At 41.5% G+C, this 12,993-nt stretch overlaps 1 protein-coding gene across 2 annotated transcripts in view; it reads right to left on the minus strand.

Moving 5' to 3' along the window:
* Positions 1-2,266: 2,266 nt before the first annotated feature.
* Positions 2,267-12,993, minus strand: part of LOC129355297 (protein transport protein Sec24A-like) — a 28,279-nt gene continuing 17,552 nt past the window's right edge. For both annotated transcript variants that reach the window (XM_055024810.1, XM_055024809.1), the window contains exons 6-23: positions 12,666-12,844; positions 12,487-12,589; positions 11,729-11,855; positions 11,502-11,611; positions 10,475-10,587; positions 10,209-10,327; positions 10,075-10,130; positions 9,268-9,474; positions 8,176-8,299; positions 7,864-8,022; positions 7,003-7,176; positions 6,806-6,916; positions 5,786-5,961; positions 5,219-5,356; positions 5,039-5,143; positions 4,876-4,968; positions 3,971-4,074; positions 2,267-3,345 (exon numbers count right to left, since the gene is read on the minus strand). In XM_055024810.1, the coding sequence (XP_054880785.1) occupies positions 3,231-3,345; positions 3,971-4,074; positions 4,876-4,968; positions 5,039-5,143; positions 5,219-5,356; positions 5,786-5,961; positions 6,806-6,916; positions 7,003-7,176; positions 7,864-8,022; positions 8,176-8,299; positions 9,268-9,474; positions 10,075-10,130; positions 10,209-10,327; positions 10,475-10,587; positions 11,502-11,611; positions 11,729-11,855; positions 12,487-12,589; positions 12,666-12,844 (2,313 nt within the window). In that variant the 3' untranslated portion in view covers positions 2,267-3,230. The remainder of the gene's footprint in view (positions 3,346-3,970; positions 4,075-4,875; positions 4,969-5,038; positions 5,144-5,218; positions 5,357-5,785; positions 5,962-6,805; positions 6,917-7,002; positions 7,177-7,863; positions 8,023-8,175; positions 8,300-9,267; positions 9,475-10,074; positions 10,131-10,208; positions 10,328-10,474; positions 10,588-11,501; positions 11,612-11,728; positions 11,856-12,486; positions 12,590-12,665; positions 12,845-12,993) is intronic.

Raw genomic sequence — 12,993 nt, forward strand, 5'->3', positions numbered from 1 at the left:
ATTTTCAGCTTGAAAGCAGGATCATCTTGACTTCTGCTCTCCTTCTAATATTCTCAAACCTTTGTCCTCTCGCCAGCAAACCTCTCTGCTCACCTGGCAACCTCTCAGCCAATAGGATGAGAGTGTTGTACTGGGTGCGTTTGTTTCCTATAGCGGGTGAGCCTGTGTGGCTACCATCGATTGAAGTAATTTGAGGCACCACAGGATGAAGGGAGAAAGACTTCAGCTTTCTGCTCCGTAGTTCATCACACATCCACCACCACAGCTCTGATCTCCGATCTCAGGTCTGATCTCTGATCTGATCTCTGCTCTGATCTCAGGTCTGATCTCTGATCTCTGCTCTGATCTCTGATCTCAGGTCTGATCTCTGCTCTGATCTCTGAATGTTAATTTAAGATATCTGTCTTTACATTCTGACAGGTAACAATAATAGTTCAAAATATCTTTACTTATATTTTGACGAATCAAAATTCGTTTCAAAAAATCCCAAATGACTTATCTAATGGGACAAATCTGTTATTATCATTTAAGATATCTCTGACGTAATTATGACAAATTAAGTTAGAAATACATTTCATTGTAGTTTTGATCATTACATTATATCTATAATGTAATTACGATTATGGTTGCAAATAGTCAGACTCATCCGATTTTATGTTAAAACTGCCTGCCATAATTACGTTGGTTGTACATTTTCTTTACTTTCCTTTTTCTCTGAAAAACAACCAACTTTCATAAATGACACTTGCTGCCATGTTAGGGTTAGGGGGTTAGGGTTAGGGTCACAGCCTCCAGCACAGAAAACAACTTTTTATTTTATTTTTCATTTTTATTGTTTTAGGTGAGACACCAGGAGGAGAATCCCATTACCTTCAACTCAGGAGGCGATGGATCTTCATCATTATTCATTAAGTGTAAGACGCGTTCAGATGAGGCTCGTTTACCAAAGAGCCTCATCAAGAGCCTCTTAAAAATCACAACCTTTACACAAGATGAAAAAATGAAATAAAGACAATTCATAAAATGTTCAAAATGCCCCACCACTACATGGAAATACTGCTTTCGGGATTATTTGGCAAAATACATTGTGGAAAATAAATTGTGCATCTTAAAAATTAGATTGCCAGGGAGAAACACAAAAATAATAAAACACTAAACTCGATACACAAATCATAAATTCCTACCGAAGATAAACAGAAAATAACCAAAGTTGTACCAGCAGCAGAAAACGTTTGTTGTTCTTAACTTTGCGTCAGTTTGCAAACATGCACACTGATGCATACTGTCGGTATGCTGCGTTCAAGATACCTGGGAAATGCGCGTGAATCAGCGTGGTGTGACGTCAGACCCGGGTTCAACCCTGACCGTGTGTGTGCGGCACCTGTTCCAAACAGTTTAAGCATGAAGTTGCGCATCCAAGCACTACTTTCAATTTGTTCAGTCAATAGTTGAAGGAGCAACAATAATAGGGATTTTAGACGGTTTGTCTCGTATAATTAAACAGCCTGTTGATGTGAGCAGCGGCCGTGACGTGAAGTCAGCCTCAGCTTTTACTCTCGTTTCTCCGTATTTAACTGGGAAATCGGAGCTTTGGAAGTTCCTTCCCAGCGGAGCAACTTGAACGCAGCTGCGCTTTCTGGTGCCGCTTCCGGTGCGCATGCGCATTACAAGGCAGTGATGAGGGTCGCGGAGAACACGTGACATGCCGCCCTTCCTGTTTCTGTGACGAAGCCCAGTTTTCTCTGCGCCTGCATGTCCCGCAGTTTGGACTCAATGATTCTCATCCTGCTGCAGTTCAACACAGATATAACTTCAGCCAGTATGACCTGCAAAAACAATAACACCTGAAACAAAAACAGAAAATGTATGAATGACTGGCTTTGGAAAAGCTTGAAGAGTAATTATTGTTTTGGCTCCAAGAGCTTCATAATTCCCAGGAAATGGTGAATAAATACATGAATCTGCATTTGCTGCTCACCAGAAAACTGAATGGACTTTCATTACTCAGAGATCTTATTTCAGAGCATAGTTACTCTGGAGGTCCAGGAAGTTTTCATGTATTCATTCAGGATCTGCAGGTACCCCGACCCAGATCAGTGATCCGAAAGGATCTGTTTGACATGAAGATCTTTAAATTCAAAGCCATTTCCATTTTATTTTTATAACTCCAGATCATCTAAGGTAGCATATAAACTGCATTTCAATGAACCTGGAACTTATAACTCCACAATAAACGTAATTGTTAAACTAAAACACAAACTACATGTAAAAAGTCCCAAACTGTTTATTTTCTTAGCAACCATTTCAACTTATTCATACTAAAATCATCAGCATTTCTTCTCCTTTACATAATGCAGTCTGTTCAATATACAAGTATCAATAAGCAGATTAAAAGATCAGAATGGCTTCGTCACGCCTGTGTTAAAGATTTCCCAAATCCTATTATATTAAAATATTTCATATATAGAGTCAGTATTTAAACAGAGGTTTAATAATAAAAAGTGAGTTCCCATACAAGGCAATTATAGAATTTAATCAGATTGGGTCTCATAAATTAAACAGAAGTCAGAAAGTAAAGAAAAACAGATCAGAGGTTCTGAAAAGTCCAGAGAGAAAAGATGGCGGACGAGTTTCTGGAGGTGAGATCTGACCGACCGGACCTTTTCCCCGCCACTGGGCCCAGACAGCCGGGTCCAGACAGCCGGGCCCAGACAGCCGGGTCCGTCCGTCTCCAGGTTCAGAGTCTTTGCTTTGTTCAACAATTATAATGACTTGAAAAGGGAAAAAGAAACACACTCTCCTTCAGGTACGTTGAGGCTCAGCCGCCTCCTAAAGCAGATTCTCTCACATGAAGAAGACGAGTTTGATTTGTTAGTGAAGACAAAATGTGCTTTTTGAACAGAAACGCTGGAGACCGCCGGTCCTCCATCTGATCGACGCCTCGCTTCGACAGTTCTGAGGAAAAGAAACACTGATTCATTCGATAAACGCCATTATGATCAACATGGACTCCAGCCGCCGACGCCCAGAGAGATGGCAGAGTCCGGTTCCTCCGCCCGGCAGGTTCTGATCCGACGTTCCACTCAGGACTTTCTAGAGGTGATGGTGGATCGCAGCTGGAGGGTGTGTGGAGAGCGGCCTCTTTCTGCCCCACACACACACATCCTAACACACACACACACACACGCAGGCATACACACGGCGATCGTCTTTCTCCGACCCGCTGCTGATTATTTGGAGATTTGCTGCTGCAGGTGGAGCAGGAACTCGTAGTAGGACAGCGCCGACTCCGTCCGGTCTTCGATCATGTTCTGCAGGAAGTGGGTCTTCAGCTGGCTCTCGTCCCTGAGCAGAAAACGAACAGAAGAGAGAAACTCCTGATCAATGGAGCTTTGATCCAACAACACAGTCAAAGTGAAACCATCAGGCTTTTAGGGACAACACTACTCCTGTGAATGCCTCCTTCTTATACTTTACCATAAAACTTTGGAGATATAAATGAGACAAATTCACTATTAGCCGTTATTAATATCTTGTTATAATTTTCCACTTTCTACAGCAGCTGAAACATAATGGCCGACTTGGACTGGAGGTCCAATTTTTTGAGACTGTTTTCCACCAAACAGATTCATCTTTTGACAGACTATCAATCTTTTCTCCAGTTTATCGAGTTTTGACATCCAAGACATTTTCTAGCCAAATGTCAGCAGGAATCCTGAGTTTAGTTTTGTGTATAATTCTGTGTGAAATTTATACACATTTAAAATCCAGTTTCTATTTTTAAAACTGACTGAAGATATTTTTAATTGCAATCTGGGTAAAGACTTAAAAAAACCTAAAAGGTTTTCAGATTCATGCGTAAAATGTCTGACTGACTAACTGCAGTTTATGGCAGTTAGAACAAGAGAGGTCCAAGACTTTATGAATAAAAGCAGAAAGTTTGTTTGAATGATTGTAAAACAAAACCCACCTGATGATGTGGAGGGAGGGGAAGAACGGCCGCTGGTCCCTGAGCCAGCTGACGAACGCTCTGGTTCTCTGGGACTCTGCAGTGTCCAGCTCTGGAAGGAGATGCTGCAGAGGAAAGCAACAAACCTTTTCAAAATACAAATAAAAAAGATGCAACTGAGTTACAGCATCAGTCGAGATGGGCGGCGAAAACAGGAAACGGTTCAGAGTTTAACTTGGTTTAAATCTGGGAGAGACAAAAAGTCCTGCTGCAGAAAAACACAAAAAACCCTGGATATTTAGAGAAACCAGGCAGAAACTAAAAGGAATGAATGAAAGGAGGAAAACATGGATGGAAGGAAGCAAAGGAGGACACAAGGAAGGAAAGAGGAAAGGAAAAAAGGACAGTAGATCCCAGAAAAACAGACAAAAGATGAAGGGAAGATTGAAGGACGGACAGAAAGTAAAGAGACTCGGAAGAGACAAGGACTGGAACTTTCAAACTGTTAAAACATCAAGATAAGGAATTATTTTACCATACTACACAGTTCTTTTTTTTTTTTTTTTTTTTTTTTACCAGATATTGTTTAGTTTGTAGAGCAAATATCTGAAACTAACAGTAAGAAATAATAACTTGATTTCAGTCAATAATCCTTAATGTTAAAATGCAGATTATTCCACTTATAACAAGGAAAATGTGAGTAAAATAATCTGCTGGTGGAATTAGAACTTTTTAAATCAGTTTATTGACTGAAATCAAACTTACATTTCTCGCTGAATAACTTAGTTTTGTCTTATTTCATATACATTTTCAGATATTTTCTCTACAAAACTTGCTGGCAGTCTTTGTGTTTTTGCAGTGCAGTAACTCTGCAGCTCTCCTTATTAAAATTCATTATCACTGAATTTTGTTGCAGTGTTTCCTACCAGCTTCTCTGGCAGGGCAGCGTAGCTGGAAACTCCCAGGACTTGAGAGAGGAAGTTTTGGTGGCAGTTTCGTCCGATCCAAAGATACATGACCTGGACAAAAGACAAGCGTCACGGTTCTGCCCTTGTTCAACAGGAAGGTTCTCCTTCCCTCTGAACGCACCAGCCCAGCGTCCATGAGGAACGCTCCCTCCCTGCTGAGCTTCTCCACCGACAGCTGCAGGACTCTGGGCTGGGGGATCGTCCGCTCGCTGACGTTCAGCGCTCCCTGAGGACGACGGGAAACCAGGTGAAAATAAAGAAACGCGGCGCGTTAAAGATGCTTCCGGCGTCCTGAGCCCACCTCGTCGCTCAGGTCGTCCAGGCGGTACAGCGCCGGGTGGATCATCAGCATGGCGAACGCCAGCGGCTGGTACTTCAGCTGGTACATGGCGAACACGCGCTCATCCAGCCGGGTGCTGGTTCCGGTTCTGAAGGCTTTCTGCCGGGAACACACAAACAGATCTGCTTTGTAACATTAGTGTGCTTAAATTTCCTGATTAATTGCCTTAATCTCGTTTTATTGACGTAATTTATGGAGTTTTTCTGTGTTTTACAAGCTGAGGCTGCTTGAAGTGAAGCAGATCACACGGATATGTAAACTGGTATGAACAAAGAGACGTACGGGCGGATGGATCCAAAGCTGAAGAGCTGCTCAGGTGAAGCGACAGAGGAACTTGGTTCACTTAAAATGGATCTAAACCACAATCTAACAAACCAAAATGTTTCAGTCATGGTGAGCTGGATAAGGAGCGAATCCAGCCTCCATCTCTGGCCACACGAATAAAATTCTCTTCTTCTAATGTTGGAGGTTCTGAAACGTGACTTTTGGTACCAAGACCCGGCGCTGTGATGGAAGCAGAGGCGGTACCTGTTTGAGCAGAGCCAGGATGTAGAGCGGGAAGAGGCGCAGGCAGGCCGGAGCCAGCAGGCCTGGCTGCTGGACGGTCAGCGCAGACTGCCGGTACGACGCCAGCGAGTCGATGGCGGCGTTGGTCATGGCGTCTCTGGCGTCGCTCAGGCTGGACGTCGCAGAGCGGTCCACAGCTGGGAACGGAGACACAGACGTCAGGAAACGCAGCATTTTCATCAAGTTTCAGCAGAGAGAGCAGATTTTCCTCAGAGTTCAGAAGTAACTACCTTCCTCTGGATTAATCCATCTTTAATCAAATTATTTTAGTTCTTCTTGAATGTCATCCCAGTTTGATCTGGTGAGCAACTGTGACACCAGAACTGGACGAATAGAAAGTTTTTAGCTTGTTTTGCAGCCAGAAGCTGCAGCATCTGCTAACTCCGAGCCGGAGGATCATCATGGACACAGACTGAGCTCAGCACCATGTCTGATCCACTCAGCCCACTTCAGGGTTAAATATTATTAGCTAAATATTATTAATCTGACGTTGAATATATTAGATACAAGTTTCCACCACACCCCCTCTTTTGATAAAAAAAACATCCACTTATATTTTTATATTAATGCCATCAAATTTGATTGAAAATAGTTTTTTGCAGGAGACGTCTCCTTCTTTCTTTGTCTCGTCTTTTCCGTTTCCAGCTTGAGGACAAAACTTTTTGCCTAAATTTCTTCTGAAACAATAAGTTATTTCTGTCTTCTATCTTTGATCAATTATTTTAACTTATATTTATAATAAAGATGGAAGACCAGACATTTATCTTTTTATATTAATGCAAAGACTTAAAAATGAACTTCCCTCCAAATTGGAGGCTCTCTAGCGCCCCCTGGCGGCCAAACATCATTTTAATTTAGTTAAGGTAGTAAACTAATAATTAGACAGTTTGTTGCATGAAGGGAGTGGATATTTGTGGTGGATTCAGAGAAGAGGAATAATATTGTGACTTCAGAGTCTGCGCAGCTTGGAGGAGTGCGTACCCATGCAAGCCAGCAGCCCAGTGATGGCCTGAACGTCCGCTCCAGCAAACACATCCGACAGAGAACTAACCACCGGGAGGCACATGGTGTGAACCCGAATCCTCCTCTCTCCTGTGAAGGGAAAACATTTTGTTTCAGAAAAACAGGAGGGAAAAAAATTAGAGTTTGCCTTTCAAAATAAGAGCTTGTTCTCAAACCTTTGCTGGAGGTGTAAAGCAGAGCAGCCTGGAAGGAGACGACCTGCATGTCATCCAGGTTTTCCTCGATGGACATCTGGACGGCGAAGCCGGCGTCTGGGTTGACGTTGGGGAGGGACAGCAGATCCGTGGAACGCACAAAGAAGTTTCCGTGGAACGTGTGGATGGACAATCCTGCAAGGAGAAGAAGAACAACAGGCTCTATTTGTCAGCAGTTCTCTAGCAACAAGGCATGACGTGCAATTCAAATGCTTCTGATATTATAATAATTCATGCTGTACAAGAATTAGAAGAAAAACAGAAAAACGACAATTTAAAATGTTCAAAACAACTCAAATCATACTGCAGAAAATTAACGATTCAACTAATCAGGCTGCAGCTAACTAGTAATCGATTAATCGTATAAATAACTGATACATTCTGCAGATTTTTCAGTTCCATACAGGCCTACTTTCACACAATATTAGAGATGCATTAAAAGATGAAAATTAGCAAATAATTTTATTCTGAAGAATAAAAATTGATCACATGTAGCAGAAGATGCATCTGCAGCTAAAACACTACAGCCAACTAATTATTTTTTGGATTAATAATCAAGTCCAAATAATTTGAGGACATATTTACAGCTTGAGTTTAATCTTAAATACAAAACTTATTAATTTTTAAACAGTTTTAAGTTAATTACTGTTCTGAGTATGTTGTCCTTTTTGGGGGGTCTGGATAGTCCAGTTAATAAATTGATTAATTGGTTGAGAATGATTTCAATAATAACCATTAATTTAGATAATTGTTTCAGCCATTAAGCTCAATTAGGGATTTTAAAAATCTAGAATGAAATAAAAAGCTGGGAGGTTTTCTTGCCTTTGGTGCATCGTATTCTCATGACGGCCTCAAAGCCGATTTTTCGCGTTAAGTATCTCTTCAGATCTCTCTGGAAGCGCTCCACCTGAGCCGGGTTGTGCTGATGGTGATAGGAGGGGTAGTAATAAACGCTCCCTGCCGAGTATCTGGATATGCATCCTGAGAAACAGAGGCAGCAGCAGAAAACGTTTCAAATTAAACTCAGGACAAACGCAGCAACTTCAAGCAAAATGCATGCTTGTCTTAGCACAAAGCATGCATTTTAAAACCGCTGGCTGTTGGTTTTTGACCAGACTTTTTCTGTTTCCTCACCAAGCGACGCCAGGTCGCAGTACTGAGCGCTGAGCAGAAACAGGTCGACTGCCACCTGCTGGCCGGAGCAGTCCAGCGCCAGCTTCTTGTAGAAATCTGTTGCTGGGGATAAATGCTGGACGTCCTGGCAGGAAAACGAGAACAGAAATACCAGCCAATCAGCCATTTTCACTGAGATGCTTTCTTATAAAATTACCAACTGATCACAAAAATCTGTAAAGTCATTTATCAATTTAAGTTTCTCAGTTTTAGAAAACTCACTAAATTCAATATGGCTGAAAAACCACCTCATCCTGGCACACAAACCTCTTGTGTTTCTATTAAGCACATTTATTTTCGTAATTCCAATTAGTTATAGACCATTAGCAACGTGACATCACGCAAGATCTCCCCCCAGCTTCCACCTGGGGGGCGAAAGCTGCTCGCTAACGATGCTAGCATTGGTTTAGCTGCCAAGTTGTCAATACAACGTGTGAACGCTGAAATGTTCGCCTGATGTATGAAAGAAAAATGGACACATTGCTTTGCTAATGATTGTCAGCACTACGACTAGATAAGGTCTGGAAAGGTTTTAATTAATTTGTTGCGCTTCAGGTCAGTGAAACACAAAAAAGCAACGTTGACAGCAACTCTGACAGAGCAGGTCTTCAGTTAGCGAACCTCCCACCTCTATGTTAGCTCAGCTAATAGCAGCTTTGGCTAATCTATCACAGCGATCAATTATTGATAATCACAAAACAAACATCAAGCCTGAAATCATAGAACTGTTACAGACTGAATGTTCTGCTCTGTGGGGAAACGTTTGCGTGTTTTTTGGTGTGGAAGTGGTTTTAAGTTATTATTTTTCCCTTTGCTGATTAAATTATTAGCAGCTTCATCTCCAGGTTTCATTTAGCCAACGGTTCTACTGCAGCAGCGCCGCTGAAAGGAAGGAAAAGAATCGTCTTTTCACGATGGAGCTTTGGGTGAAATTTCCAGATGTAAACAACAACATGCAGGGAACCGTATGGTTAGTAGAATCCACACATTCTCACTGCAGCAATGTAGGATCGACAGACCAACACCCGTCACCGAGTCTCTTCCAGTCTGTACCTTGGCAGACGCTCTCTGGTTGGGGTCCTCTCTGGACTGCAGCGCCCCCACGCCCAGGTTGGGCAGCTGCGTCTGAAAGACGGACATCCGGCCTCCGGTGGGAGACAGCAGCTTGAAGGCGGCCTGGAGAGCCGAGCCCAGAGCAGACTGCGTCTCCATCGTCTTCTCGAACAAGGTCGGCAGACTCTTCAGCAGATCCTGCACAAGCTGGAGGAAAAACGGAAACACGGTAAAGTTTTCTCCTGATGCAGCTGTGGTCAGAGTTACTGTGTAAAACAAAGAAGGTCATTTTTGGAAAATCTGGATTTTGTTTTCCACCAATAAACTCTTTGCGTCTCCATTTTCAGTGTGACGTCAAAACGGCCGGGGCGGCCATCTTGTTTTACAGCTTCTGTTTATTGGATTTTAATGCAGGTCAACAAAACGTAAGAGTCAGAAAACATTTTTCTATTTTTTAACGAGAATAAAGTCAAAATATTTCAAGAATACAGCAGCATTAATATGAGAATAAAATAAAATGACTTCAAGATCAATGTCTCCATTTTTACGCTGCAATTTTAGGACAGCAAAAAAAAAAAAAAAAACAATTTCTCTCATTAAAATAACTTTCTATTCTGTTGAAAATGCATCTTTATTACCACTATTTGTGCAATTAAACAAAAATGATGTAATAATCTGTCGAGGATGGAAGTAAATATTTTCTACCGTTTGTCATTTGTTAAAAAAGAAAGCAAGAAATGAACCAGGTTTTATTTTTCTGCCCAGTCCTAGTCAAAACATGACTGGTGGATGGAACAAGGCTCTTACCTCCTTGCACTCGTTAAGGTTTACTAGAAGGCTGTCTGGTGTTGGTAGAAAGATATCTGTGGATCAAACGTTATAATTTCAATAAAAGCAGAAAGCAGAAACCGTCCAGCCGTGGCGCTCCAGACGCGGCTCACCTTCGATGTCAGAGACGATGAGCATCTGCGGCTGGGAAAGGCCCTCCTGCAGGTTGTAGAAGTGGATGGTGCTGTCGAAGGTGATGAAGCCCACCTTGGTCCGCGAGTCTCCGGGAAGCCTGAGGCACAGAAACAAAGCTTCACTCCAGTTTTCAAAGACTTTCCTGAAAACTGTTCCAGTTAAATATGAAGACGTTAAACATTTGATTAGAGCCGGTTCCAGGTGAATAAATCAGAAGAAACTCCTGGTTCTGATCGGTACGTACGCGTTGATGTTGTCCAGCAGCGACTGGCAGAAGACGCTCAGGTAACCCGTCTCCACGGCGTTGTGGGACACGTCCAGGACGAACAGGTAGACGGCCGGCTGCGGCGGCCGCAGCTGCAGGGCAAGCGGGGAGAGTTACTGACAGGAAACTGCAAGTATAGCAACAAATTACATTTCATATAATTTAGCTGTGATTAATTAACAACTTGAATGAAACAGACACTTTTGTTTACATCTATTTTTGTATAAATTTCTTTTTTAAATGACATCAACAGACAAAACCTTTTCTCACCAAAAAGTTCAACTTGTTAGTTAATTAGTGTGTGGATATATATATTTATTTCACTTCATTATATTCCCTTATTTTATGAAAAATCTTTAGCTTATTAGTCCACTTTAAATGTTTATTATTATCGTTTGAACTTTTAAGGACAATTATATTTTTATCTTTACCTCAGCATTCAGTTCCATTATTTTCTCTCCAAATCAGGATTTTTTTCTTTCTGATATTTTATATCTATTTTTCTGGATCTTAGTCATTAGAATTTTAGAATCTGAATTTCATTATTTTACTTCCATTTATTATTGCTGCATTAAAAATGTTTATTATTTAAATTTATCTCATTCATTATTCCTCTTTTCAGTTTTTTTAAATCTTACTTTTAGCATTTATAAAGATTGTAGGTTTTGTATTTCTACCACAGAATTGAGTTTTATTTTATAATAACATCTCATTTATTTTACATTGGAATCGGTATCTAGTTTATGAAATTGGTCTTTTTTGTGATCTTACTGCAAGGATCTCCGAATCTGATTACTGAATTTGTATTTGTTTACTTTTAATCTGTCTTATTATATTTTCTCAGCTGCATTTCTGTTATTTCATGCTCATTTTGTGTTGTCTGTTTGTATCTGGAGTTGAGTGGTCACCGTGGCGTCATGGAGGCAAAACGCTCTGTAAAAACACACTTATTAATATTATCGTTCCTCAGACATCGATGCAGTAATAAAAAGGGATTTTAACTCGCCATGTATTCTGAAGGAGCGATGAACTCAATAGTGGCATTCTGGACTTCTGGCCTTTTGTGCGGTTCGCCGTATGATCTGCTGACCGGGTTATACATAAACTCTTCAGGGACTAAAACACAAAAGCATGAAAATCATTTAAGGTTTCATGTGAAAATGGACATGTTTGAAAATAATGTTCAGATAAAATAGATAAATGCAGCGTCTTGGTTTCTAAGCATCTTCTTACCATCATTTACTCGATAGCACAAGTTGCATTTCCATCTCCTCTGGTCCAGAAAGGAAACAAATGGGTTGATGTAGGTTCTGCAGGACCGGCACCGCACTATGGTGCTGGACGTCACCACAGGAAGCTGCTGCATTCAAAGACATGGAAGGAGAAATCAAATGAGTCGTTCAGTTTTGTCACAAGTTGTGAAGACATCAGAGTTTGTTTTCAGTTTATTCCATCCATATTCATGTTTGGGCATTAAAAGTCCAATAAGTAGTTTTTATCTCACCAATTAAATGAGTATTAAAAGCTGTAGCTTTCATTTAATCTTAAACAATCAAACAACTGTTTCACATTTCAAGTTTTTTATTTTACAAAATTTCTGAAAAGAAATAAGAGAAACACAATTTAATTATTTTAAAGTACTTGATAAAGTAAATGCTGACTGTAAAAAGTGAATTTTTTCATGAATATTAAGGAATTATTGACCCAAAACCAGCTCATTTATCTTGATCAGAAGTTATTTTTGTCCGGCGAAATCTGTGCTTTTGCAGTGCAGTGACTAAATTCAGGCTGGTTAGAATAACAATCTAAATATTTTCCCCAATTTAAATGCCAACAAGTTGAAGTTTGCACCAAAGCTCTGCCTCTTGTTCTCCCAGACAAACATGGCCAGAAAAGCATTCACATGACGTAGTGAAACCAGTTTCATCTCCAAACGACACAGAAACGAGTCCAGACTGAGCATGCGGCCATCAGAAATGACCTGGAGTTACCGAGAGGTCTTTGAAGGGGTGCAGCAGCAGGCCCAGCGGCAGCTTGGCTTTATTCAGCACAGACTGGGTCTGAGGGATGCTGGTCAGCGTGCAACGGAAAACCCTGGAGGAACAAACGGCGTGATCAGAGCCAAAGGTGTAACTGCAGCAGATGCTGCGTGCGGCCCGTCTCGCCTTACTCTGGGCTGCAGTTGAGCTTCTGCAGGTCCTGGGTGAGGCAGGGCGTCGGGGCGGGCGCCGGCGGCAGCAGGTTCCTCTCCTGCAGCAGGTTGACCACTCTCAGAGCCTCCGGCGTGCTGGACTGGAGGCTCAAGGCCGCCATCGACGGGCTCAGCTGGGCCGGACCGGGACCGCCAGGCTGCAGGGACACGGTGAAACTATCATCTAAAACTGAAACATTCCTCGTATGGCAAGCAGTTTCAACATAAAAATCAACCTCAACACACTTACATTCCAGACATCAGAAAATACTTTATGACTAGAAATATTACTTAAAATATAATATTT

The sequence above is a fragment of the Poeciliopsis prolifica genome, unplaced genomic scaffold (genome assembly GCF_027474105.1).
Source record: "Poeciliopsis prolifica strain line A6 unplaced genomic scaffold, Auburn_PproV2 SCAFFOLD129, whole genome shotgun sequence".
Classification (NCBI taxonomy): domain Eukaryota; kingdom Metazoa; phylum Chordata; class Actinopteri; order Cyprinodontiformes; family Poeciliidae; genus Poeciliopsis; species Poeciliopsis prolifica.